Source organism: Microcaecilia unicolor, chromosome 13 (assembly GCF_901765095.1).
Source record: "Microcaecilia unicolor chromosome 13, aMicUni1.1, whole genome shotgun sequence".
Taxonomy (NCBI): Eukaryota; Metazoa; Chordata; class Amphibia; order Gymnophiona; family Siphonopidae; genus Microcaecilia; species Microcaecilia unicolor.
In genome coordinates this window covers 45,899,501-45,923,791 of record NC_044043.1, presented here as the reverse complement: position 1 = coordinate 45,923,791, position 24,291 = coordinate 45,899,501, and the positions used below count along the sequence as shown (strand labels likewise).

At 43.2% G+C, this 24,291-nt stretch overlaps 1 protein-coding gene across 1 annotated transcript; it reads left to right on the top strand.

Annotated features, from left to right (window-relative positions):
* The first annotated feature begins 1,291 nt into the window (after nucleotides 1–1,291).
* MRM1 (mitochondrial rRNA methyltransferase 1) lies at nucleotides 1,292–20,444 on the top strand. Its single transcript, XM_030186075.1, has 5 exons — nucleotides 1,292–2,487; nucleotides 4,026–4,119; nucleotides 12,644–12,764; nucleotides 17,005–17,124; nucleotides 19,674–20,444. Exons 1-5 carry the CDS (start codon nucleotides 1,610–1,612, stop codon nucleotides 19,712–19,714), a joined length of 1,254 nt encoding a protein of 417 aa, XP_030041935.1. The 5' UTR covers nucleotides 1,292–1,609; the 3' UTR covers nucleotides 19,715–20,444.
* The last annotated feature ends 3,847 nt before the right edge of the window (nucleotides 20,445–24,291 follow it).

The following is a 24,291-nucleotide window of genomic DNA, read 5'->3' as shown; positions in this document are numbered from 1 at the left end:
TTATATAAACAGAATGGATGACTAGGAACACAAACATACATTTATTTATTCAGTATCGCAATTCTTCATGCACAGCCCCAAAACAACCTTTTTAAGGTGGATTGTGTTCACAATGAGCTCCTTTTATTATCGACCAGATAGAGATAAGAGTTTTCAGTTTTGGCACAGTATAAGTTAACACAAGAACAAAATATAAGAAAACCAACGGGCTGCATTAGAGACTCATAGCCCATTTATGTTTAAACAAAAGAGATCTGCATGAAACAAAATATTATTTTTATTTTGACTTATAAAACCACTTGCCCCTGCACATGTTCAAAGCAGAATAATCCATTTGTGTATCTAAAAGGTAAAACTTCTACAAAGCAGATGAAGATGTGGTTCCATGTGCCCCAATGAAAGAAGAATTTAATTCTACTTCCATTTAATTTCAATATATTCCATTATCTTTATAACACCAGTCTTCCCAATACAGATTACAACAGTTAAGATGAACCCATGAGGAAACAACAGGCTATCCTCACTGAAATTTTGCCATCTGTATTGTATACAGTGTATTTAGTTAGTTAGTTAGTTAGTTAGTTTTTAGTGTAGATAAATGAGCACAAAAATACAGAGTTTGTTCAGAACCCTTATTTTATTTTATCATCCTCACCTTAATATTCCCTTATCTCTTGTTTGTCCTGTTTGTCCGAATTAGATTGTAAGCTCTGTCAAGCAGGGACTGTCTCTTCGTGTTCAAGTGTACAGCGCTGCGTCTAGTAGCGCTATAGAAATGATAAGTAGTAGTAGATTTTAAAATTGTTGTTTCTACCAGCTATAATAAGTTTGTAAGCTGTTTTAGTGATATTCAATTGTTATTTCATGATATTTATATCTACATATGGGAAGCTTCCAAATAAATTAAAAAGCTGTCCAATAAGTAACATTTAAGAAATCTTTTGTCCTCCACTTTTTAAAGCATTGCCTATCCAACTGAAACAGTTTTAGACTTGTTACAGAAGGCCCAACAATAAACGACAACGTGGATGCAGCAGTTCATAGATTTGCTTGCTTTGTTTTGAGTGTACTAGGGATGACGGACGGTTGCGCGGGGGAGTAGAAACAGAGATTAACCAAATTGGCTTCCTTGCTTCAGTGGACTAGATAGGCTCACTTCCACTCCTGTCTATTAAACCTCCTTGCTCCAAAACACCTGCAACCGCAAAGCGCATGCGCATCAGTATGACCGCGGAATGGGAAGTCGCGTTAGCTGATCTGGGTGACGACATCGACGTGCGTCCTCCTGTCCTGTGTTGCGCACACATGCCGGGCTGCCGGTGGAAGAAAGCAGCAGGTAATCACTTTCGCAGGAAGGAAGACGTGGAGTCGCGCTAAAAAAAGATAGAGAGAAAAAAAAAGGAGGCTAATGTGGAAAACCGGCTGCTTGATAACACTATCAAAATCTAGTGTCTTGTAAGTTCTACGCTCGAATGTATGTATCCGTGTGGTGTCATATCTAGTGCAGCGCTGCAGCAGAAATGCTTGCTTGTCGGGACCCCGGTGTCTCCCCTGCTCCGATGCCTGTGAAATAAGTATATCACAGCTTACAGGTCGGGAAGACAGAAAGATGACTTGTGCGGGGACTGTGTGGAATTGGCCGTATTGTATCTGGAAAGCAAACAGACTGTCTCTTGCGCTTAACAACAAATTCCGTCTTCACTCAGTCAGACAGTTTTGTGTGAAAGGGAAACCACGGCAGTCTGAGTTGCTAGATGCTAATTGGATTAAGGGAGATGCCAGAGTTCCTGATGATAGTACACTTCAGATCTCGGAGGGGCTACAGAATCCAAGAAGGAAGCAGCACAGTGCTACCAGTTCGCAAGCATGTGAACCACAGCACATCGAAAGAACTTGTAGTGCATCAGAACTTTATCTTAAGAATTCACATAAGTTAATGAATGTCACTAGAAAAAATTTGAGCTCTCGTTCCAGAGAGAAAACGTCAGAGTTTAGGCTTCTGAGAGATGATGATTTTGTTAAGAAAAGGAGAAAAGTTTGTAAAGAGGGAGCAAGGTCAGACAAAAAGCACAAACACACTGAGATTCTTTTTGGCATTGCGCCCTGTTACATGGCTCTCATGCAGTCCAGAAGAACTTTTCTGAAATTGTTCCTGAAATCCACTCGGAGCCGACAGAGACCAGAAGTGGAAGCAGCCTGTCAGCAAGCCCAGGCCTGTAACGTACCTGTGCAGTTTGTTTCAAGAAAAATGTTGGATGCCCTCTGTGAGGGCCATGTCCACCAGGGACTCTGCATGGAAGTCAGCCCCTTACATTATCTGACTTTTGAAGAAACTTTAGATTCTGAAAGTCCAAATGAGATGTGCCTAAACCAGCAACTCTTGTGGTTGGTACTGGATGGTCTTCTTGATCCCATGAACCTGGGAGCAGTCCTCCGTTCTGCGTATTTTCTGGGAGTAGATAAGGTGATCACTAGCCAAGGGAACAGGTATGTATTGTTCAGCTTCTCTCTTGGTCAAAAAATGACTAAATGAAATGATGTCTAGAATGGAGAGAGTCTACAGTCAATTTAAATTTGTAACATCAGAATTAAGACTAGGTCAGAGCTCACCTTGCATTTTGATCCTAAAAGGGGCAAACAGTACAGAATGTGTGTATAATCCTTCTGTTCCCCTCCCCAGCCCATTTCCAGCAATCATACTTTGGGGGTGCATGGGAATGGAAGTGAAATTTCTGACCGATTGACTTACTTTCTATGAACTTGTCTGATCCCTTTTTGAACATGACTATACCGTGGGCTTTCACTATCTAAGCTGACAAATAATTTTGCTGGTGATTGGGAGGCGGGGCTAGTACTGAGCAAGACTTCTACGGTCTGTGCCCTGAAAATGGCAGATACAAATCAAGGAAAGGTATACACTGTGATAAAGTCACCTCCAGGATAGTTGGGTTAAGGCAGTTTCAGTCTGAAATACAAGTCCCAGAAGGCATTGCAGGCAAGGAGCCAGAGGGTGAGATGAAGAACCCGGACTGGACTCCTAGCTGCACTCAGGGAAGACATAGGTGTAAGCTGGCAGGTTGGGTAGAGTGGCTGCTACTAGGCGGAAAGAGAGTTAGGAAACCCTGTGTGCAGGAGCTCATCATTGGTCTCATTAGTCTAATGCTCAACTCAGCTGGTTTGGATGTGAGGTAGCTAATGGAAGGAGAATGATTGGTGGTGGGAGCTGAAGCCAGGGATTGATTAGGCAGGTGTGAAGGAGTCCCAGCAGTTCAGTTCAGTAGAGAGAAGCAGAAGGAGAGAAGCAGTTGCAGGCTGAAAACCCTTGGGCAGGGAGGTCCCTAAAGTATTTGCAGGCTGAAAACCCTTGGGCAGGGAGGTCCCTAAAGTACTGAAGCAGGCTGAAATTCCTTGGGTGAGAGGAAGTCCCAAAAGTATTGAATTCACTTTGAAGCTGTTGCAGGGGAAAACCCTTGGGTAGAAGGAGTCCCTAAAATATTGACCTCTCCTGAAGGTAAAAAGGATAGAAGGTAGAAACTGCTGCTTGGTGACTGAACTGTGATGATGAACAGAAAGAACTGTTTGTCTTGGGAATTGAATTACTGTTTATTGTGCACTGGATAAAGAGCCCAGACTGGAGCCTGTAAGCCTGTATTGAATCCTGGTATGTGCTATGCTGCTGTTGGAACTGTGTACTAGAAACCTGCATGGAATAAAAGTCCTTAAGATTGAAGTTACTGGTGGACATCTATTTCTTCATTGTACCAGGAGCCTGTGGCTGGAGGAGATTGTTCTATCCTTGGCTGCACAAGAGAGGTACCCGTTTACAACACAAAAAGTAGCACATATGAATTTATCTTGTTGGGCAGGTTTTTTTCTGCCGTCATCTACTATGTTACTATGTTTGTTTTAACCCTATCTGGTCATTTCCTTGGGTATGACTTAGTTCTTGTACATGATCATATATTGTTTATTTTTGTATGTCCTCTGGTGTTTATTGTCTTTATTTTTCTGTTCTGTCTTTACAGTTGCCCCCTGACTCCAGTAGTCAGCAAGGCCAGTGCTGGAGCCATGGAGGTAATGGAGGTTTACAGCACTTCCAGTCTCCAAGAATTCTTGAAAGTAAGAGTCCACCTGCAGTATTTACACAAGTGTTGCCATTTGAAGCATTGTGGGTTTTTATTTTTTTTTTTTTTGTCTAGTGAGCAAATACTGTGTCAACCCAAGTGACCTTAAATTCCTTCATGTATTGAATAGGACTTTAGAGAATGTATAGAAAGCCAGCTGTCATGGTTTAGATCTTGGAAGCTAAATGTAGGAAATTAAAATCCAGGATCTCCACTGTAGCATGCACGGATATGCTCCCCATTCCATATACAGGGTACCAGAGCCAGGTTGAGCTCCAGTATCTCAAAGCATGGATCAGATTTGTTAGGAACTGGTCAACATTTTGGGGATGGGGTGCCTGTTCTGAAAGTGCAACTAGCCTAATTCCACCCTAACATGCAAAAAGGATAGAAAGTAGGTTTAAACCAGTTCATGGAGTACCGCTGATAGTTGCATAGAAGCACGTGGTTCAAACCAAAGTATTGTTAAAGGATACTGGCATTTTTGGCTGACGCCCTTTATGATCTGGTCAGAGCTTCAGCTAAACAGGTGTCTGTGGCGGTGTCCGCCCGCCGCCTTCTTTGGCTGCGGCATTGGGCGGCTGACATTGCTTCTGAGCAAAGGCTGGTGAGGCTACCCTTTCGGGGCCTCCTGTTATTTGGAGAGGAATTGGAGAAGATTGTGAAAGACCTGGGGGAATCTAAACCCCAGCGGTTACCTGAGGATAGCCCGAGGTCTTCTTCCAAGGGTTCTGTGTTTCCCTCCTCTTCCAGACCTTGCTTCCGTGAAGCTTGCAGGTATCGCCCGGGGCACTCTGCTAGGTTTTCTCAACGTGCCCGTTTTCAGCAGAGGAACTCCTTTCACTCGGACAAACGTTCTGCAGGGGCCGGGTCAAGGCCAGGAGTTCAGGGGCGTCCTCCATAATGATGGGATGCCGGTCCATTCCTCCTTTCCTGCAATAGGAGGACGTCTTTCCCTCTTTCTAGAGGACTGGACCAAGATTACTTCGGATCAGTGGGTCTTGGACCTGATCAGAGAAGGTTACCGACTGGAATTCCGATGCGGCACTGCCGTAAAACGGGCTGCGGTAGAGGAGACCTTACAAGTCTTGCTGCACCTCGGAGCGGTGATCACGGTGCCTCCTGCCGAACGCAGCTGCGGCCACTGTTCCATTAATTTTGCTGTGCCTCGAAAAGGCGGTTTTTTCAGGCCGATCCTCGACTTACGAAGAGTCAACGTGGCTCTCAGAGTACGACATTTCCGCATGGAAACCCTGTGCTCCGTCATTGCGGCGGTACAGCCAGGAGAGTTTCTCACGTCTCTGGACCTAAAAGAAGCTTATTTGCACATTCCTATCTGGCCTCCACACCAGTGGTTCCTCCGCTTTGCGGTGTTTGGAAAGCATTTCCAGTTTCAGGCCTTGCCTTTCGGCCTAGCCACAGCTCCCCGTACATTTTCCAAGGTAATGGTGGTCGTAGCTGCCTGTCTCAGGCGAGAGGGTATCAGAGTTTACCCTTATCTTGACGACTGGCTCATCAGAGCAGATTCAGCAACCGAAAGTCATCTTGCCACAGCCAGGGTGGTGACAGTCCTGCAGGCGCTAGGCTGGGTGGTCAATATACCCAAAGGTCACCTGACCCCCTCTCAATCTCTCGAGTATTTGGGGGTCCTGTTCGACACTGCCTCAGGGTTTGTCTTTCTCCCCGACCAAAGGCAGTGCAAGCTTCAGAATCAGGTCCGTCTGCTCCTGCGGATGCCTCGCCCGCGAACTTGGGACTTTGTCCAGCTGCTGGGGTCGATGACGGCCACCTTGGAGGTGGTTCTTTGGGCGAGAGCGCATATGAGGCCTCTGCAGATTGCCCTGCTTCAACAATGGTCTCCGATGTTCCAGGAATATCAACACAGACTAACGTTGATCTCTGCGGCCGGGCTCAGTCTTGAGTGGTGGCTCTCCGACAGGATGCTGCGCCAAGGAATGCCTCTTGCGCTTTCTTCTTGGTGCCTGGTGATAACAGATGCCAGCCTTGTTGGCTGGGGAGCGCATTTCTGCATCCCCCTTGATCCTGCACTCATTCATCTCAAAAATTGCTGCATCTACCTGGTTCCAGCATTCATTCACCCCCAAAAGTGGTGCATCTACCTGGATCCTGTACTCTTTCCGACCCCAGAAGGGCTCTGTCTCCCTGGATCCAGCACTGTTTTCTCCCAGAAGAAATGCATTACTATGGATCCAGCACCCATTCACTCCCAAAAGTGCGACATCCCCCAGATCCAGCACTGTTTTCTCTAAGAAGGGATGCTTCCACCTGCTTACTTATTCCACCCCCCACCACCACCACCAAAAAAAGGGCTCTATCCCTCTGGATCCATCACTCATTCCACCCCAGAAGGGCTGTCCCTACCTGGATCTAGCACTGTTTTTGCTCAGTAGGGCTGCAGCCAACCTGGTACTGATTCCCCTTGAATAAAACAAAGCTGGATCTAGGTGAAGGCAGCCCCCTGGGGGAAACAAGAGCTTAAGGGGAGTAAATTCCATTTGGGGGGGATGAGCGCTGGATCCAGCTGTATGTAGCCATCCAGGATGATAGGGCCCTTCTAGGGGGAATGGGTGCTGAATCCAAGGGGATGCAGCCCTTTTTTGGGGGTGGGGTGGGGTGGGAGAGAGCAGTGCTGGATCCAGGGGGATGTGGCCATTCTGGGAGAAAACAGTGAATGAGTTCTGGATCTAGGGGGAAGGAGCTCCTTGGGGAGAGGGGGGAGGTGCTGGATCCAGGTTCATGCAGCCCTTTTGGGAGAAAATGGTGCTGGATCCAGGGTGATAGGGCCCTTCTGGGGGTGGGGAGGGGGATGGGTTCTGGATCCAGGGCGATAGGGCCCTTTTGGGGGGAATGAGTGCTGAATCTTGGGGGATGTGGTCCTTCTGGGGGGAGTCAGTGCTAGATCCAGGGGGATGCGGTCCTTCTCGGGGGGGGGGGGGGGGGGGGAGGATGAATGCTGGATCCTGGGGAGGATGCGGCCCTTCTGGGGAAAAGCATTGTGAATGAGTGCTGGACTTTGGCGAAGGACTGCTGCACTCTAAACAAAATAGTGGGTGGTACTCTGAGGATCCAGAGGATCTGGGTTTTACCTTCTTCCCTGGAGAGGTGCTTCTTCGTTAAGGGTGGCATAGAGCGAAACAGGACAAAAGTTCTACAGGAAACAGTTCAGCAGTGAGGGTATACCAGTGTCTGCCCAGCCAGGATGAGGAAAAAATTCTAACAGAAAAGTTAATAAAATTGTCAACACACAGTAATAATGGGAGATTTTTGTTATCTCCACTGCAGGGAGGTAAAATCTCTAGATGCCATACGGTAAATATCTGCTTCATGGAGAAGCTGGTTCTAGATCTGATGAGAGGTTGAACTACTCTAGCTTTAGGCCATATCAGAAAAACTAATCCCCCCCCCCCCTGTTTACTAAGCTGCGTGACAATGCCGACACAGCCCATTCAAAGTGGGCTTTGACAACATTAGCGCACAGCAACCGCTTGCATGGCTTAATAAACAGGGAAGTAAATGAGTTCTTTGCTTTGGTCTTTACTGTCCAGGATGGCAGGGAGATACCCATGTCATTGATGGCAATAATTTGGAGGAGCTGAAGCACATAGTGGTGTCACTGTGAACCTGGAAGTTGTAATGGAGCAAACGAATAAACTTTTAAGACTAACAGAGCATCAGGGCTGGATGGTACACACCCCCGATTTCTGGAAGAACTTAAATTGAAATAAATTATTAGTAATAGGTTGTGAATCATTAGAATCAGCTCTATGGTACCTGAGGGCAACCAGTGTGATGCCAACCATTAAAAAGGGCTCCTGGGTTGATCTGGGAGACAGAAGAAAACAAAAAGGAGGAGGAAACCCTCACGTGCAACAAAGGCAATAGAACAAAAAAGTGAGGACAGCTGAAGGAGGAAGTTATATTAAAGACTATTTGACTTCTTCCTTCAGCTGTCCTCACTTTTTTGTTCTATTGATCTGGGAAACCATAGATGGATGAGCTTCATGTCTGTGCCAGGCCGGTCAGTAGAAGCTGTTTTGAAAAAAAAAAAAATTACTGGCTATATAGACAGGCTTGGCTCAGGGCAGAATCAGCACAGATTTAGTGGTGTATCTGGAATTTCAGAAGCCATTTGACATAGTCTTTCATGAGGTTCCTGAGTAGAGAGCTACTGAAATGTTTCATTATAGGCTGAAAACGGAATCTGTGACCAAAATTTGCCACTCGTTTTATCCAAAGCTGAAACCAAAACTAGCTGCTTCTGCTCCAAATCGACACTACGGCATGGCATGCACCCCCTTCCCTCTCAAACAGAAATAGGATGCTCCCTGGTCTACCTTTAAATCACTGGTGGTCTAGTGGCATAGTCGAGGCAGGAGCAATCTCTAGTCACTCCTGCCCATGCCATCTCCATTGTCAAAATGGCTGCAATGACCTCCAGCAGCAGTAATTTTGAGATTGGAGTTGGCATGGGCAGGTTGTGGCAGCCATTTTGACAGTGGAGACAGCATGGGAAGGAGCACCTGGGGATTGCTCCTGCCCCAACTATGCCACTAAATCACCATTATAAGGTAGGCGTGGAGAGGGCCTACTTCTGTTTTGGGGGGGGGGGGGGGGGAAAGGGAATCTCAGAGATTCGAGTTGTTAAATCAAGAGTGAATTGTGAGGAGTTGTAGAAGACCTGGTGAGAATAGGGGAATGGGTGTCTAACTAGATAAAAGTTAACATGGGCAAGCACAGAATGAGATTATTTTTCTAACTTGTAGCCACATGATGTGAGGTCCTGTATTAGTAGTCACCATCTAAGGAAAGGATCGTGGCGAGTACGTTGAAAGTGATGTAATGGCAGTCAGAAAAAGCAAATAGAATTGTAAGCTATATATAAAGGGATAGAGAATGTTATGCTTCTGTATTTGTCCGTTCTGCCACTATACCTTGAATGCATTGTGCGGTTCTGGTCAGTCCATCTCCAAAAGGTATAGCTGAATTTTATAAAAAGGGACAGAGAAGGGTGACCAACATGATAAAGAAGATGGAATCACTTCCCTTTGAAAAAAGACTAAACTGGATAGCGGTCTATAAAATCATAAATGGAGTAAAATGAGTAAATTTTGTACTATCTTTCAGATAGTACCAATATGAGAAAACTATATGCCAAGTGAAAAAATTCTATCTGTGAAATTTGTCAGTGGAAGAAAAGTCCATAGTTCAATGGTTCCAGATCTGGTCCTGGAGGGCCTCCCCCTCCCCTCCCACTAGTCAGGTTTTTTAGGATATCAACAATGAATATTCATGAGAGATTTGCATGCACTGCTGCCACTGCATGCAAATCACTGTCATGAATATTCATTATGGATATCCTAAAAATCTGACTGACTGGAGTGCCTCCAGGACCAGGTTTGGGAACCATTGCCATAATCTGTTATTGAAATGGACATGGGGGAAGCCACTGCTTTCCCCGGGATTAGTAACATGGAATATTGCTACTAACTGGGTTTCTGCCAGGTACTTGTGATCTGGATTGGCCACTGTTGGAAGCAGAATACTAGGCTAGATGGACCATTGATCTGACCCAGTATGGCTATTCATATGTCCTTAAGATTTGGTCAAGGCAATTAGCATAGTTAAGTTTTAAAAGGGTTTAGAAAAGTTTGTGAAGGAAGAGTAAATAAGCTTACCGGCCGTGCAGGCTTGGGAAAACCACTGCTTAGCTTTGGCTATGAGCAGAAAGGAATTAATCTACTCCTTTGATCCTGCCAGGTACTTGTGAGGTGGATTTGCCACTGTCAGAGACAGGGTGCTGGATCTGATGGATCTTTAGTCTGACCTGGTATGGCATATCCTATCTTCTGAAGTATTTTAAATTGAACCTGTAGTCCAGGCAGTCCTAGGGGTTGCCTGCCTTGCTTGATGTCATCATTGCTATCCAATGAACACATTCACAAAATAAACCTATTAAGTAGCAGGACTGTGAAGTCGGTACACCAAACCTTCAACCCTGACTTATAGTAAATCTAATAGAAATGTGATTAATTACAGAAACACAGGATATGTCTTTATGTAGAAAATTTGAACTAATACACCACAAAATATATTTACTTGAAGTCTGAACAAAGAACTTTGCAAAAACAAAAAGTATAAAATGATTGACTATATAGTATTGTAAGTTTTTATTTTGAAGCTGGAGTCAGAGTTGGTCCAGTTTTTGCATTTTGCTGTGTTTTTATCCTTTTAAATTTTGCTGCATTTTGTATACATGCCAAAGAGCTTGCAAAATAGTGTTGCTTAAAAAGCTCCTTCCCCATGTTGGCCACATGAGGGCAGCATTGTACAATTTTCTGATGAACTTTCATAGACTCTGGAGCTGTGCAGAAATCTGGAAAGAAACTCTCTTCTCACCGCCCCCTCACCCTCACCCCCACAAAAGGTTTTGAAAAAGAGAGATAAGGAATGTGATGGACCTTTCTTGTTTGCCTGGTTTACATTTATTTTTTTAGGGTTTGTATAACGTACATATTATGGCATAGTATGCTATATGTCATACCTTTGCACTTTTTTTTTTTATAATTACGTATCTGTCTTTATTAGGATTTATTTACCGCCTTTTTGAAGGAATTCACTCAAGGCGGTGTACAGTAAGAATGGGTCAAGCATGAGCAATAGACAATTACAGCAGTAAAAATATTCAAAAACAATACAAAGTATGGCATGGTATACTATTTACAATGTCAACACAATACGTAATAGAACATTATAGGTGATAGCGAAGGGTAGAGCAAAGATGTAACATAGAAGGGTAAGAAAGTAGGAAGAGTTAGAAAGTAAGGTGATTAATTTAAAGAAAGTTGCACATGAGGTCAGAGAAATGGTTAAATGTTATCTCAGCTAGAGTAGGAGTGGATAAACATGTCCTGCTGCAGTATATGCAGCCTGAGTACTCCTTGTGTGAGTGAGACTAACGAGTTAGTTACTTCTTCCATTAAAGGCCTGGTTGAAGAGCCAAGCTTTCACCTGCTTCCTGAAGTAGAGATAGTCTTATGTTAAGCGCAGCCTTTCAGGCAGTGCATTGCAGAGTGTGGGGGACTACTCCGGAGAAGGCTCGCTTGCGGGTATCACATCGTGTAATGTCTTTTGGAGAGGGTGTGGTTAGTGAAAGTCCTTGGGAGGACTTTAGTGTCCTTGGCGGTGTGTGGAGGATTATCCTATTTTTCAGGTACTTGGGGCCATTTCCTTTCAGGGCCTTGAAGATGAGACATAGAGTTTTAATCCAGTCTTGATGTTATCATGGCATGTACAACTGGGATAAGATTTACCTTCTTAATGTAAGGAGAGAGGCAGCGTAGCTGTCGCAAATAGTAGAAACAGCTCTTGAAGGTTGCTTGGATTTGGGGAAGCAGAGCAAGTGTTGAATCTAACTGTATTCCAAGGTTTCTGACTTGTGATTTGAGGGGGAGTTCATACTTCCCAAAAGGGATTTTGATGTCAGGTATGTATCCACTTGTGTTAGGGACCCAGAGAAGCTCAGTTTTACTTGGGTTCAAAGTTTGTTGTGTTTAGCCCATTCTTGAATTGATGTTAGACAGATAATCAGTTTATTCAAGGCTGTAGGTAAGTCAGGTTCAATGGGTATGAGTAGCTGCACATCATCCGCATAGATGTAGAACTGAGTGTCCATTGACCAAATCAGCTCAACTAGTGGTTTGAGGTAGATATTGAACAGAATAGGTGACAGTATCGATCCTTGTGGTACCCTGCAGGTCAGTGTCCATGGTGGTGATGAGTTGCTGCCAAACATTATGGATTGTTGCCTGTCTGATAGGTAGGATGAACCAAGCAAGTACTGTTCCATTGTTACCTGTTTCTGTCAGTCGTGCTAGCAAGATATCATGATCCATAGTGTCAAAAACTGCAGAGAAATCAAGCAATACTAACATCGAGGCGAATCCCTTGTCTCGGTTTCTGTGAAGGTCATGGACCGTTTCTGTACCATAACCAGGTCTGAATCCAGATTGACCTGGATCTAGCCATGAAACGTTTTTAAGTAGAATATGAGGGGTGACCTGCTAGTATATTCAGATCTATAAAGAGTGGCGAGCTTCATTGTGAGAACAGAAAAATCAGTGGCTTCTTCTGTCCAGCTCTGGGAATTGAACTAGAGAGCTACATGGGGTTAGCGGAAATCCCAAGGGATGGACCCAGACCCTTTGGGAATCCCATGAGGTTGGATTCTGCGGAAGTGTAGGTGAGTCGAGTCTTGCCTCCCCTCCAGCCCTGGGTACCCTCCCCGATTGTACCTCAGTAAATCCTGGTGGTTTAGTGGCCTCTTACAGGCAGGAAAGATCCTCACTCTACTGCCACTGGTTCTTTAAAATGGCTAAGGAGACTTCAAGCGGCAGCCTCATGAGGGTGCTTTCAAACTAATCATGTGTAAACTGCATGTGTGTTTGCTTAGATGTAATGCATGGGTGTATTATATGTAACCATATATATATTTTTTTCAGGCTAAAATAAAGCAGGGCTGGCAGGTTATAGGAACCACTGGAAAATCTGACACAGTGGGCGATGATCCTGTTATCAGCTGCTCAGAATTTCTGTGGGAGAAGCCTACATTGTTAGTTTTGGGTATGTTGTATGCTTTATCACACGGTTTTGTTGGGAAGATTGGGGGTGAGATATGATTTTCTTTTTGCTCCTTTTTCACTTAATATTCCTGAACTGTTTACATTTAGTAGAGATTTGTGAATGTGCATTTTTAATAGGTGGTCCCTCTCTATGCATTTGTTGGTTTGCGGACCCTTACCCAGTTTTTACCCTTCAGAAAGCTGTTTAAAGGCATATTTATTCCACAGGCATTCTGTAGTATGTTTTATCCTGCTTTTTAAGCACTCTTGTTTTATTGAACAAAACTATTCCTAGATAATGCAGTTAATCATGGTGAATGTTTTTTTTTTTTGTGCTTGTTTTTGGTTTTGTATGATTGTGTTGTTACTATCTGTTGTATTTTGTTGCTAATAAGAGTTAACACATTTTATTTATATAATGCATATTATGTTTTATGTGTATTAGCTCTTTAATTGTGTATGTTTTTACTTGTAACCCACCCTCCCACTCTCCTGCCTTCATCCCTTCCACTCTGATTCCCAGTCCTGTTAAGGATATAAGAATTGCTATACTGAGTCAGATGAAAGGGTCCATTAAGCCCAATATCCTGTTTCCATCAGTGGTCAATCCAGGTAACACATAGCTGCAGGATCCCACAAGTAGCAAGTTTCGATCTTCTTACCCCAAGTCTGCCTTATTACAGTTTATGGACTTTATCTTCAGGAGCTTATCCAAACCTTTTTAAAACCCTGCTATGTTAACTGCTTTTACCACATTCTCTGGCAATACATTCCAGAGCGTTCACTCTGTACCTTTTCCGACCCTAATAGTAGGAGTAGAGCAGCAGTCATCCTAGACTTTCATCCACTGTCAGCACATGCTTGTATTTCAGCCATTGTCTGTCCTTCTTACTGCCCTCTCTGTAGCTTTGCTCTCTCACTACCTCAAGTTATGGCCCTGACATTATCTTATTTAACAGTGTCTTACTGCCATCATAAGTACATAAGTATTGCCATACTGGGAAAGACCAAAGGTCCATCAAGCCCAGCATCCTGTTTCCAACAGTGGCCAGTCCAGATCACAAATACCTGGCAAGATCCCAAAAAGTACAAAACATTTTATACTGCTTATCCCAGAAATAGTGGATTTTCCCCAAGTCCATTTAATAACGGTCTATGGACTTTTCCTTTAGGAAGCCGTCCAAACCTTTTTTAAACTCCGCTAAGCTAACCGCCTTTACCACATTCTATGGCAATGAATTCCAGAGTTTAATTATACATTGAGTGAAGAAACATTTTCTCTGATTCGTTTTAAATTTACTACATTGTGGCTTCATCGCAAGCCCCCTAGTCCTAGTATTTTTGGAAAGCGTGAACAGACGCTTCACATCTACCCGTTCCACTCCACTCATTATTTTATAGACCTCTATCATATCTCCCCTCAGCCGCCTTTTCTCCAAGCTGAAGAGCCCTTACTGCTTAGGCCTTTCCTTGTAGGGAAGTTGTTCCATCCCCTTTATCATTTTCGTTGCCCTTCTCTGCATCTTTTCTAATTCCACTATATCTTTTTTGAGATACAGCGACCAGAATTGAACATAATATTCGAGGTGCAGTCGCACCATGGAGCGATACAAAGGCATTATAACATCCTCATTTTTGTTTTCCATTCCTTTCCTTTACCTAACATTCTATTTGCTTTCTTAGCCGCAGCAGCACACTGAACAGAAGGTTTCAACGTATCATCAACGACGACACCTAGATCCCTTTCTTGGTCCGTGACTCCTAACATGGAACCTTGCATGACATAGCTATAATTCGGGTTCCTCTTTTCCACATGCATCACTTTGCACTTGCTCATATTAAACGTCATCTGCCATTTAGACACCCAGTCTCTTAAGGTCCTCTTGTAATTTTTCACAATCCTCCCGCGATTTAACAACTTTGAATAACTTTGTGTGATCAGCAAATTTAATTACCTCACTAGTTACTCCCATCTCTAGGTCATTTATAAATATGTTAAAAAGCAGTGGTCCCAGCACAGACCCCTGGGGAACCCCACTAACTACCCTTCTACTACTATTTAGCATTTCTATAGCGCTACAAGGCGTACGCAGCGCTGCACAAACATAGAAGAAAGACAGTCCCTGCTCAAAGAGCTTACAATCTAATAGACAAAAATAAAGTAATCAAATCAATTAATGTGTACAGGAGAGAGGAGGGGAGGTGGAGGCGAGTGGTTACAAGTCAAAAGCAATGATAAAGAGGTGGGCTTTCAGTCTAGATTTAAAGGTGACCAAGGATAGGGCAAGACGTAGGGGCTCAGGAAGTTTATTCCAGGCGTAGGGTGCAGCGAGACAGAAGGCACGAAGTCTTCTCCATTGAGAATAATGACCATTTAACCCTACTCTCTGTTTTCTATCTTTTAACCAGTTTTTAATCCACAATGGAACGCTACCTCCTATCCCATGACTCTCCAATTTCCTCTGGAGTCTTTCATGAGGTACTTTGTCAAACGCCTTCTGAAAATCCAGATACACAATATCAACCGGCTCCCCTTTATCCACATGTTTGTTCACCCCATCAAAGAAATGTAGTAGATTGGTGAGGCAAGATTTACCTTCACTAAATCCATGTTAACTTTGTCTCATTAATCCATGCTTTTGAATATGCTTTGTAATTTTGTTCTTAATAATAGTCTCTACCATTTTGCCCGGCACTGACGTCAGACTCACCGGTCTATAATTTCCCGGATCTCCTCTGGAACCTTTTTTAAAAATCGGCGTTACATTGGCGACCCTCCAGTCTTCTGGTACCACACTCGATTTTAAGGATAAATTACATATTTCTAACAATTGCTCCGCAAGCTCATTTTTCAATTCTATCAGTACTCTGGGATGAATACCATCCGGTCCAGGAGATTTGCTACTCTTTAGTTTGTAGAACTGCCCCATTACATCCTCCAGGTTTACAGAGAATTCATTAAGTTTCTCCGACTCGTCAGCTTCGAATACCATTTCCGGCACCGATATCCCACCCAAATTTTCCTTGGTGAAGACTGAAGCAAAGAATTCATTTAATCTGTCTGCTACGTCTTTGTCTTCCCTGATTGCCCCTTTTACTCCTCAGTCATCTAGCGGTGCAACCAATTCTTTTGCTGGCTTCCTGCTTTTAATATACCTAAAAAAAGTTTTACTATGTGTTTTTGCTTCCAACACAATCTTTTTTTCGAAGTCCCTCTTAGCCTTCCTTATCAGCGCTTTGCATTTGACTTGACATTCCTTATGCTGTTTCTTATTATTTTCAGTCAGTTCCTTCTTCCATTTTCTGAAGGATTTTCTTTTAGCTCTAATAGCTTCCTTCACCTCACTTTTTAACCACGCCAGCTGTCGTTTTGTCTTCCGTCCTCCTTTTTTAATATGCGGAATATATTTGGTCTGGCCTTCCAGGATGGTATTTTTGAACAGCATCCACGCCTGATGTAAATTTTTGACCCTCGCAGTCGCTCCTCTAAGTTTTCTTTTCACCGTTCTTCTCATTTTATCATAGTCTCCTTTTATAAAGTTAAACGCTAACGTATTTGATTTCCTGTGTATACTTCAAAGCTAATATCAAATCCGATCATATTATGATCACTGTTATCAAGCGGCCCCAGCACCATTACCTCCCGCACCAGATCATGCACTCCACTAAGGACTAGGTCTAGAATTTTTCCTTCTCTCGTTGGCTCCTGTACCAGCTGCTCCATAAAGGTGTCCTTGATTTCATGAAGGAATTTTACCTCCCTAGCGTGTCCCGATGTTACATTTACCCAGTCAGTATCGGGGTAATTGAAATCACCCATAATTAGTGTGTGGTCCAGTTTGTTTGCGTCCCTAATTTCCTTTGACATTTCTGCTTCTGTCTGTTCATCCTGGCCAGGCGGACGGTAGTACACTCCTATCACTATCCTTTTCCCCTTTACACATGGTGGAAATGGGCAAGACAAACGGAAAGTAATTTCCAAAAGGCTTCAGTTGTGTATTGGAAAACCTTCCTTCACTGCCATAAAATTTAACACAGATTGTTTATGAAATGTGTCACAAGCCACTGAAAGATGATACATAACAAGTTCTTGAGATACTGCTGGTCTGGTAGGAGTTGCCATCTTTAGGTGCTATGGTTGGCTTCAAACTTACACATCTTGCAAATACTGAAACCAGCATCACTTTGGGAGTCTTTACCTGTAAAAGTAATTTTCACTTTCTTATTTAACTGATTGATAGGAAACGAGGGACGTGGTATTTCTCCTGAGATAAGAAGCCTGTGTCACTATCTGCTCACCATCCCACCAGGAAGAGAGATACATATGGCATTGGAGTCCTTGAATGTTTCTGTGGCTGCTGGTAAAGATTATTTATACATACACACAATGCTAGTATCATAGGCTGATAGGACTTAATCAGTTTCACATGTTCATTGCATCCATCTCGTGTCTCCAGGTGGAATCATTAGCACCTTGCCTACCCCAGACAGATGGTGTTTTCCCCGCAGTAGTGTTCTGTACAGAGAATGACTCGGACAAAGTTTGTCCCCATCCTTGCTCCGTCCCTGCAAGCTTTGACGCTATCCTCACCCTGTCCCCGCAAACTCAAACTCCACTGCACTAATTCTGTCATTTTCGATAAGATGGTCGCTTGCTTTTTACATGAATGAGATTTTATACTGTTGTGAGGATGGAGTTTGAGTTTGTAGGGATGGGGACAAGTTTTGTCCCATTGTTGTTCTGTATTCTGTACTACATCTGTGACTATGTTTGCAGAGTCCACTATTAATTTTTATGTCTTATATACTGCCTGCAACCCCAAAAGCTGTCGAAGTGCTCCACATTCAGGTACAGTAGATATTTTTCTGTCCCTGGAAGGCTCACAATTAACGCTGGTGTTGAAGCTGAATAGTGCTGGACTAGCAGTGGTGCTAATCTGTGCATAATGCTCAGAAGGCACTAGCGCAGGAAAGAGCATGCATGCCAAAGATGGTTGCAAATTGTATTTAAATGTAGTGAAATGCATGCAAACGAGGTCATTTGCTATTCCCTCCCAATGCTCAGAGAACAGTGCACAAGCAAACCTTGCTGTTAAGCTGGGAAAATAATGCTAGCTCAGAGCTGGCATCAGGTGGGAGGGGGGGGGGGGGTTGAAGAGAGAATTTCTTGTGATTTTTCTCTTTAAAATCTGATGGTTTTCATTTATTTTGGAAGTAGAAGGAAGCCTGTTCAAGCCTGTAAGTGCCAATACTGAAAAACAAATGTGTGTGAATCCGAGCAAATCCGAAAGTGAAAACACACATTGACACCTGTTTTCTGCGCTTAAATATAAGCTTTTCAAGTGAAAAAAAATTTGAGCAGCTTTTGGGTTTGCCTGATGTATGCACACAGGAGCTGCACTTACTGTGAAATTCATCCCCCTTGCTTTCGCTTTTACAGCCTGCATATACTTTGAGTGCCGTTAGCTTTGAGAATTGGAGGGCTATGTTTCTGTGCTGTTTGCTTTGGTGGTGGAGCTTTGAGCATCGGGGGCCTAGGTTTGTACCTGAGACAATGGAGGGTTAAGTGACTTACCCAAGGAGTTGCAGTGGGATTTGAACCAGGCTCCCCTGGTTCTCAGCCCACTACTCTAACCATTAGGCTACTCCTAATAGACATCAGAGCTCCTTTTTCTAATGCTTTTTAGTGCTATTTACCGCCAACACAACAAATAGCATATGATAAATATTAATAAAAGGTGCCTTTAGACTTAAAGGCTTGACAATGAAGGTGTTAATAAAAGCTCCACTTTTTTTTTTTTTTTTTTTAGTTTTAAGAAGTCTTTATTCAATGGGATGGCACAATACACAAAAAGAAACGCAACCATTAAAACAGTTTTTGAACCAACACAAACAGAGCCAAGAAAATATCCATCTGAGCAAACTCAATACAATAAGCGCCCAACCCCAGACCACGAAAGACACATAAAACTTATATGTTTTAATAAGATTTTTTAAGTTATAAACCCCACCCCCACCCACCTGAATCCTCCAACCCCATCACCCGAAACCCGCCCACCCCACACAAGATTCCCCGCCCCCGCTCCACCACCATAAGCTTCTTCACGAGCAGTTCGAAACAAAAGGCTCCCAAATTGCTTCCCATGTAGCCAAAATTTTACAGCGTAATGCACATTGCTTCTCCATCTTACAAACATACCACATCTTATTCACCCATTTTATCAAGGAAGGTACCTGAGGAGATTTCCACTCGGCAGCCAACGTAATCCTGGCTGCCAGCATTGCATATCTCACCAACAGAGACTGTGATGTGGTCAAACCCGGTAGTTTCTTAGGAAAAAGAAAAATTTCCAGTGCCCATTTAATAGGCCGACCAATCCACCTTTGAAGACGGAACTGGACAGCCTTCCAAAATGCCCTAACTTTACCACATGACCACCAAATATGGCCCATTGTCCCCCTCTGACCACAATTCCTCCAACACAGTGGGCAGAATGACTCGAACATATGGTTCAAATGAACCGGTGTCAAATACCACCTATAGAATATTTTAACAGCATTTTCCTTGAAGGGATCAAAAATAGAAATCCTAGATAACGCTTGTTCCATCAAATTCCACTCCTTCTCAGTTAAGTTAAGACCCAATTCCCTATTCCAGCTAGCTCTATAGGCCACCAAGCCCCTTGCCTGCCTACGCTGATATGAATATAGGCAAGTAATAAGCCCCTTTGTAACCTTGGAGTCCTCACACAAGTCCTCCAAAAATGAATCCTCTCGACACACTTTAGACCTTATGTCAGCCGAAGACAAAAAGTGCCTCAACTGTGTATAAGCAAACATATCAGGAGGAGAGATAGCATAAGAATATAAACTTTTTACATGAACTCTTTTTTCTTTTAACTGTATGCAGGAATATGTTTGCATCAAATCTGCAGCCAGAGGATCAAGTAATGATATCTGGTTCTTCAGGCAGACTTCAAGTCTTGAAACAGATGGAATTAAGAGTTGGTGCCTTTTTACTAGGAAGGCAGGCACTGTCTTTTGACACACCATCCAGAGACTGGTGTAGGCCGAGACAAAGTAAGTGTTTAATGTTTGTCAATTTCTGAATGGAGGAACCACACCACACGCTCCCCAACTGAAAGAGCTCAAACTTGAATTTGAGCCTCTGCAGGCATTGTGAGAAGCAATTGACAGCACCTATGGATTTGGGAGGATCACCACCAGGAAGAGGAACCAGAAAGCTGCGACACCCACTTTTATGTGAGGATTGCTTCTGTCTACATTTTTGGCTAACAAAATGAAAAGAAATTATTTGGTTCAGAGGAGACTGTATGGGTCTTTATGTGCCGTCATTTACTGTATTATTGTATTTTTCCTTTCTCTTACACCCTGTGTTTCCAATAGTGAAAATTAAATAGAATTAAACCGCTGCACTGAGATGATGAGTTTTATTAGCTTGAGCTTGAGTTGTTCATCTTCTATCACTCACTTTTGTCTTTTTGGCCTAGTGCCTTTGTGAGATATTTTGCCCTTGTCTCATCGTAGTACAGATTCTTTCTCACTTAAATTCAGCTTTTCATACATTGGCATATCCTCCCTCCCTCCAAGTATTGCCTCTGTATCTTTGGGGCTCTCTTGCAGACAGATTCATTCACCTCTCTGATTCCAGTCTCGTACATGCTGTAGATGAACAAAATTATTTGTAATAAATGTTATCAATATGTCAGCCTCTCACAGTGTGAAATCTGCATGTCATGAGAGAGGTCCAGGACAACATCCTCTGAACTTTATCTTGCACTCCATCCTTCTACACCAAATGGCCTAGATGGATGCTGTGTGAGATCAACTGTTATACTTCTATAAAAATGGCTGCTCTCAGGGACACGGAGGGGGCAGTAGCTTAAAGAATATTAGAAAAAAAAAATTTAGTCACAGTAAAGATTTCATTGGTCACTGGGTAGTGAGTGTTGCTTATCTTTTGCTTCTGTGCTGCAAGCTATCTCTGTGTCAGTAGAGTGGATGACTTGGTTTGGTTTAAAGTTGTTTTCTTAGCATCCATACTGGATAAGTCCAGAACTAGTGGGTTACATCTGTCAACCAGCAGAAGGGAGGCAGAGAAACAAAATAGTTCTGTGTGATTCACTCATTAAGAGCACCATGCAGCCTTAGAATGCTCAGTTTATCTCTGTCTCCAGTGGATGGTCACAAATACACTCTTCAGATTCTGGTTGTTTACTGAGACTGTTTCGAGCCCAGTTGTCAGCTGGGTTTTGTGTAGTATGGACATACCTTTCTGAAAGGTTTGAACTCCCTTTCCCTCATGAAGAGAAAGGGCCAGTGTTTGAGGAGGAAGTTTTACAATGGCTCTAACATCTTAACGGATTTTCAGACACATCTTGACCCAGTTGGAGAATTATGTGTCAATATAGTACAGCAGTGCCTTCTCTGTAAAGGTAATGGATGAATATGACATTTGACTGGAAATGTGAACGTAGTCATTGTTTGGTCATTCAAAATATTGAGCATTCTAAGGGACGACTCACACAGAGCTTCTTTGTTTCTCTGTCCACTGGCCGGTGGACATAACTCACAGGTATTGGACTGGTCTGGTAGAACTAAAGGAAAGAAAATGATCAGATAAGACATAATTTCTCCATTCCTCACACATTGGCATAAGAACAATCGCCATCGTATTCTTCCTTATAGTCCTTGGGTCACAGCTTGGGACCTATAATTACTAATTAGTCCTCAGGTTCCTTTAGGAAAGGTGTCAAACACTTTACTTTTATATGAGCAGCTCAATCTGTCTAAATGACTGACTAAAAAATATTTACATTTGAGCTAATTTAAATACCTTTTTAAAATAATTTTGAATTCACAACGTTGCCACAAGTATTCATTCATTTCATTAATTTATTTGGATTTTGCTCACACCTTTTTCAGTAGTAGCTCAAGATGAGTTACATTCAGGTACACTGGATATTTCTCTGTCCCTGGAGGACTCATAATCTAATTTTATACCTAAAATTTGAAAACAGAAAATATATTGAATTAGTAGAAATATATAAATATAAGGAAAAAAAGTCACACAATAGTTAAATAAAATTTACATGTGACAGAATTTATTATAAACTAACCCCATTAAGAAAATAAAGGGGGGGGGGGGGGAGGGTAAGAAAAGGAAACTCGGAAAATTGGCAGTCACTATCCAAATATATCTAATTAATGGGCCCTTTTACAAAGTGGCGGCAGCCATACTGCGTCACTGTGTGCCAGATTGGCCCTACTGCCAGTCAAGAGCTTGACAGTAGCTCCGGCTTCCAGCGTGTGGTGATTACGGTGCTAAAAAATAGTTTTGTATTTTCTAGCACCAGTGTGCATGGGGTTATCACCGGAGCCCTTACGAGGTGGTAAGGGCTCCCACAGGAAATGGCTGTGTGTCAATGCCTCGGCTTAGCGCTCAGCCATTTCTTTCCGGGAAAAAATGCCTTTTACTGGCGGTGGTAACAGGGAACCTCGTTGCCGATGCCGCTGCAGGGCCCCCTTAACTGCTGTTTGGTAAAATGACCCCTAAACTCCTGTTGCACTTTGCATGTGAGAGTTCCGTAGGTGTAGATCGGTGAATAAGTGCCAGGTTTTGCACAATGCTTGTAAGTTGTGTGCATCTTATCCCTTGATTGTCCATAGAGGGAAAAAAATAATTTAGCCACCCAAGGTGTCATCAGCACAACATTTTCTGTTTGGATACACTTTCACAGAGACCAGAAAACCCTAGAACACGAGCAAGTGCTCCCATCTGTGTGCCCCTTATTCTTTCCCCTCAGTCTGTTTCATCTGCTCAGCAAGATGGAACAGACGTTTTGTGCTCATTTCATTTATAACTCCAAAAAAATAAAATTATTATTTTTTAAGGCAGCCCTCCCCACATTCATAGACATGTTTTCGTGGGATCACTGGAACTTTAGATCATATTCTCAAAAACACCCTTGAAAAGCTGGGGTGAGTTCGGTCTCACCACAGCCATCTCTGAAGAGATGGACAGTAAGAGGGGTTTAGGCTCTTGCTATGGGTGATCTGAGACTGACGGCAGACCCACACCCCTAGCATGCATCTTTTTCTTTCTTAAAACTCCACAGCTGGCCACATGGGCAACTTGAGGAGGATCCTTGCTACCTGGAGCCTGGAAGGCTTTACTCCCCCCCCCCCCCCTCCTTTCTCAGTTCTCTAACCCTATTTTCACAGTTCTCATACAGGCAGGGGTCGCTGTAGGACCAGAAGCATCTTCGTCTCTTCTCCTCATTTCCACAAACTTGATTGTATGGCCTCGGTATGTGCTCTGTGAAGTTACTGTGGGTATAACCCAGGCCTGCCACTCTTAATACCTTAAGTCACCTATGCTCATAGATCTTTGACCGAGAATAGAAACATTTTAACTTCATGATGTCAGATTTCCTGTTTCTAGCCAAGCTTTCCTCTGCCCAATTGAGGGACCATTGTTGCCCCTATTTACAGTCCAGTTCAAGTATGACGACAGCAGCAAGGAGACACGTGCATGGATTTGGTTCATTATGCAGTCCTGTGAGTGCAGTACATGAGTCACTTTTCTTTCATTATTAAGGACCAGAGGTCTAGGCCAAGTCTTCCTGGCAGCACCATCGACCTGTGCGTTGGTTGTAGTGTAGAATGAAAAGTGGACTGATACAGTGTCCAGTGACGGTCTTGCTGTGGGGTACAGTGGGTTCCTGGCCAGCATTTTTCAACAATTGCACTGACCCTGGGTCAAAACTGAGGAAAGACAGTCGACTTGGTGCTCTGATGGTATTGGGTCTTGTTACAAAAATCTTTCTAGCTGGCATGTCTGATGATTTGGAAGCAAGTTTTACAGTGTTACAAAAAGTCTCAAAACTTTGATGGCATTACTAGTGTGACCCTGTTTCATCCCAAAGTAGATTCTAGTGTTACTATATATAATGTGAGTCTCCTTGTCAGAATGAAATCTTGCATTTTCTACAGAAGGAACGTTTGACACATTTATTTTCTCAAACTGACTTGCACTTGGTTATGTGCTTGTATGTTTTAGTATGTTGTCCTGTGTTTAACCTCAGTGAATACTTTGCACAAGTTGTGAGTTTTGCGGTAAAACTCACATCTGTGTCCAGTAATTGTAGGCAGCATCTCCATGGCAGGTCAGCTTACTGGTGCTTTTGGGTGGGGGAAAAATGTATCATGCAGAGGATACTGCTTCAACCCTTTCATTACCTCTGAGAACCCCAGCATGCAGTGATAGAATTGACTTCTTGTTTAGCGTGTGAGCTACTGCTGCTGGCGGAGAGAGGGTTCTTTATCTTCTCTGTGCTTCTTTATGGTCTTAAGAGAGTGCATGCAGTGACTGAACACTTACACTCTGGTTTAATCCTGCTGCAAGCTAAGAAGCATTGAAATTACCCAAAGCAATCCCTAAGACTTGAGCTATTTCCATCCAAATGCAAACCTTGCTTTTTATTTTACATTGCAAAACATTTTCC

What these genes read in the sequence shown, in the direction of transcription:
- MRM1 (XM_030186075.1), top strand. Translation starts at nt 1,610, where the DNA reads ATGACTTGTGCGGGGACTGTGTGGAATTGGCCGTATTGTATCTGGAAA. An exon ending in GTCTCCAAGAATTCTTGAAA is followed by an intron (nt 4,120 to 12,643) that starts GTAAGAGTCCAC and finishes TATTTTTTTCAG; the next exon opens with GCTAAAATAAAGCAGGGCTG. An exon ending in GAATGTTTCTGTGGCTGCTG is followed by an intron (nt 17,125 to 19,673) that starts GTAAAGATTATT and finishes AACTGTATGCAG; the next exon opens with GAATATGTTTGCATCAAATC.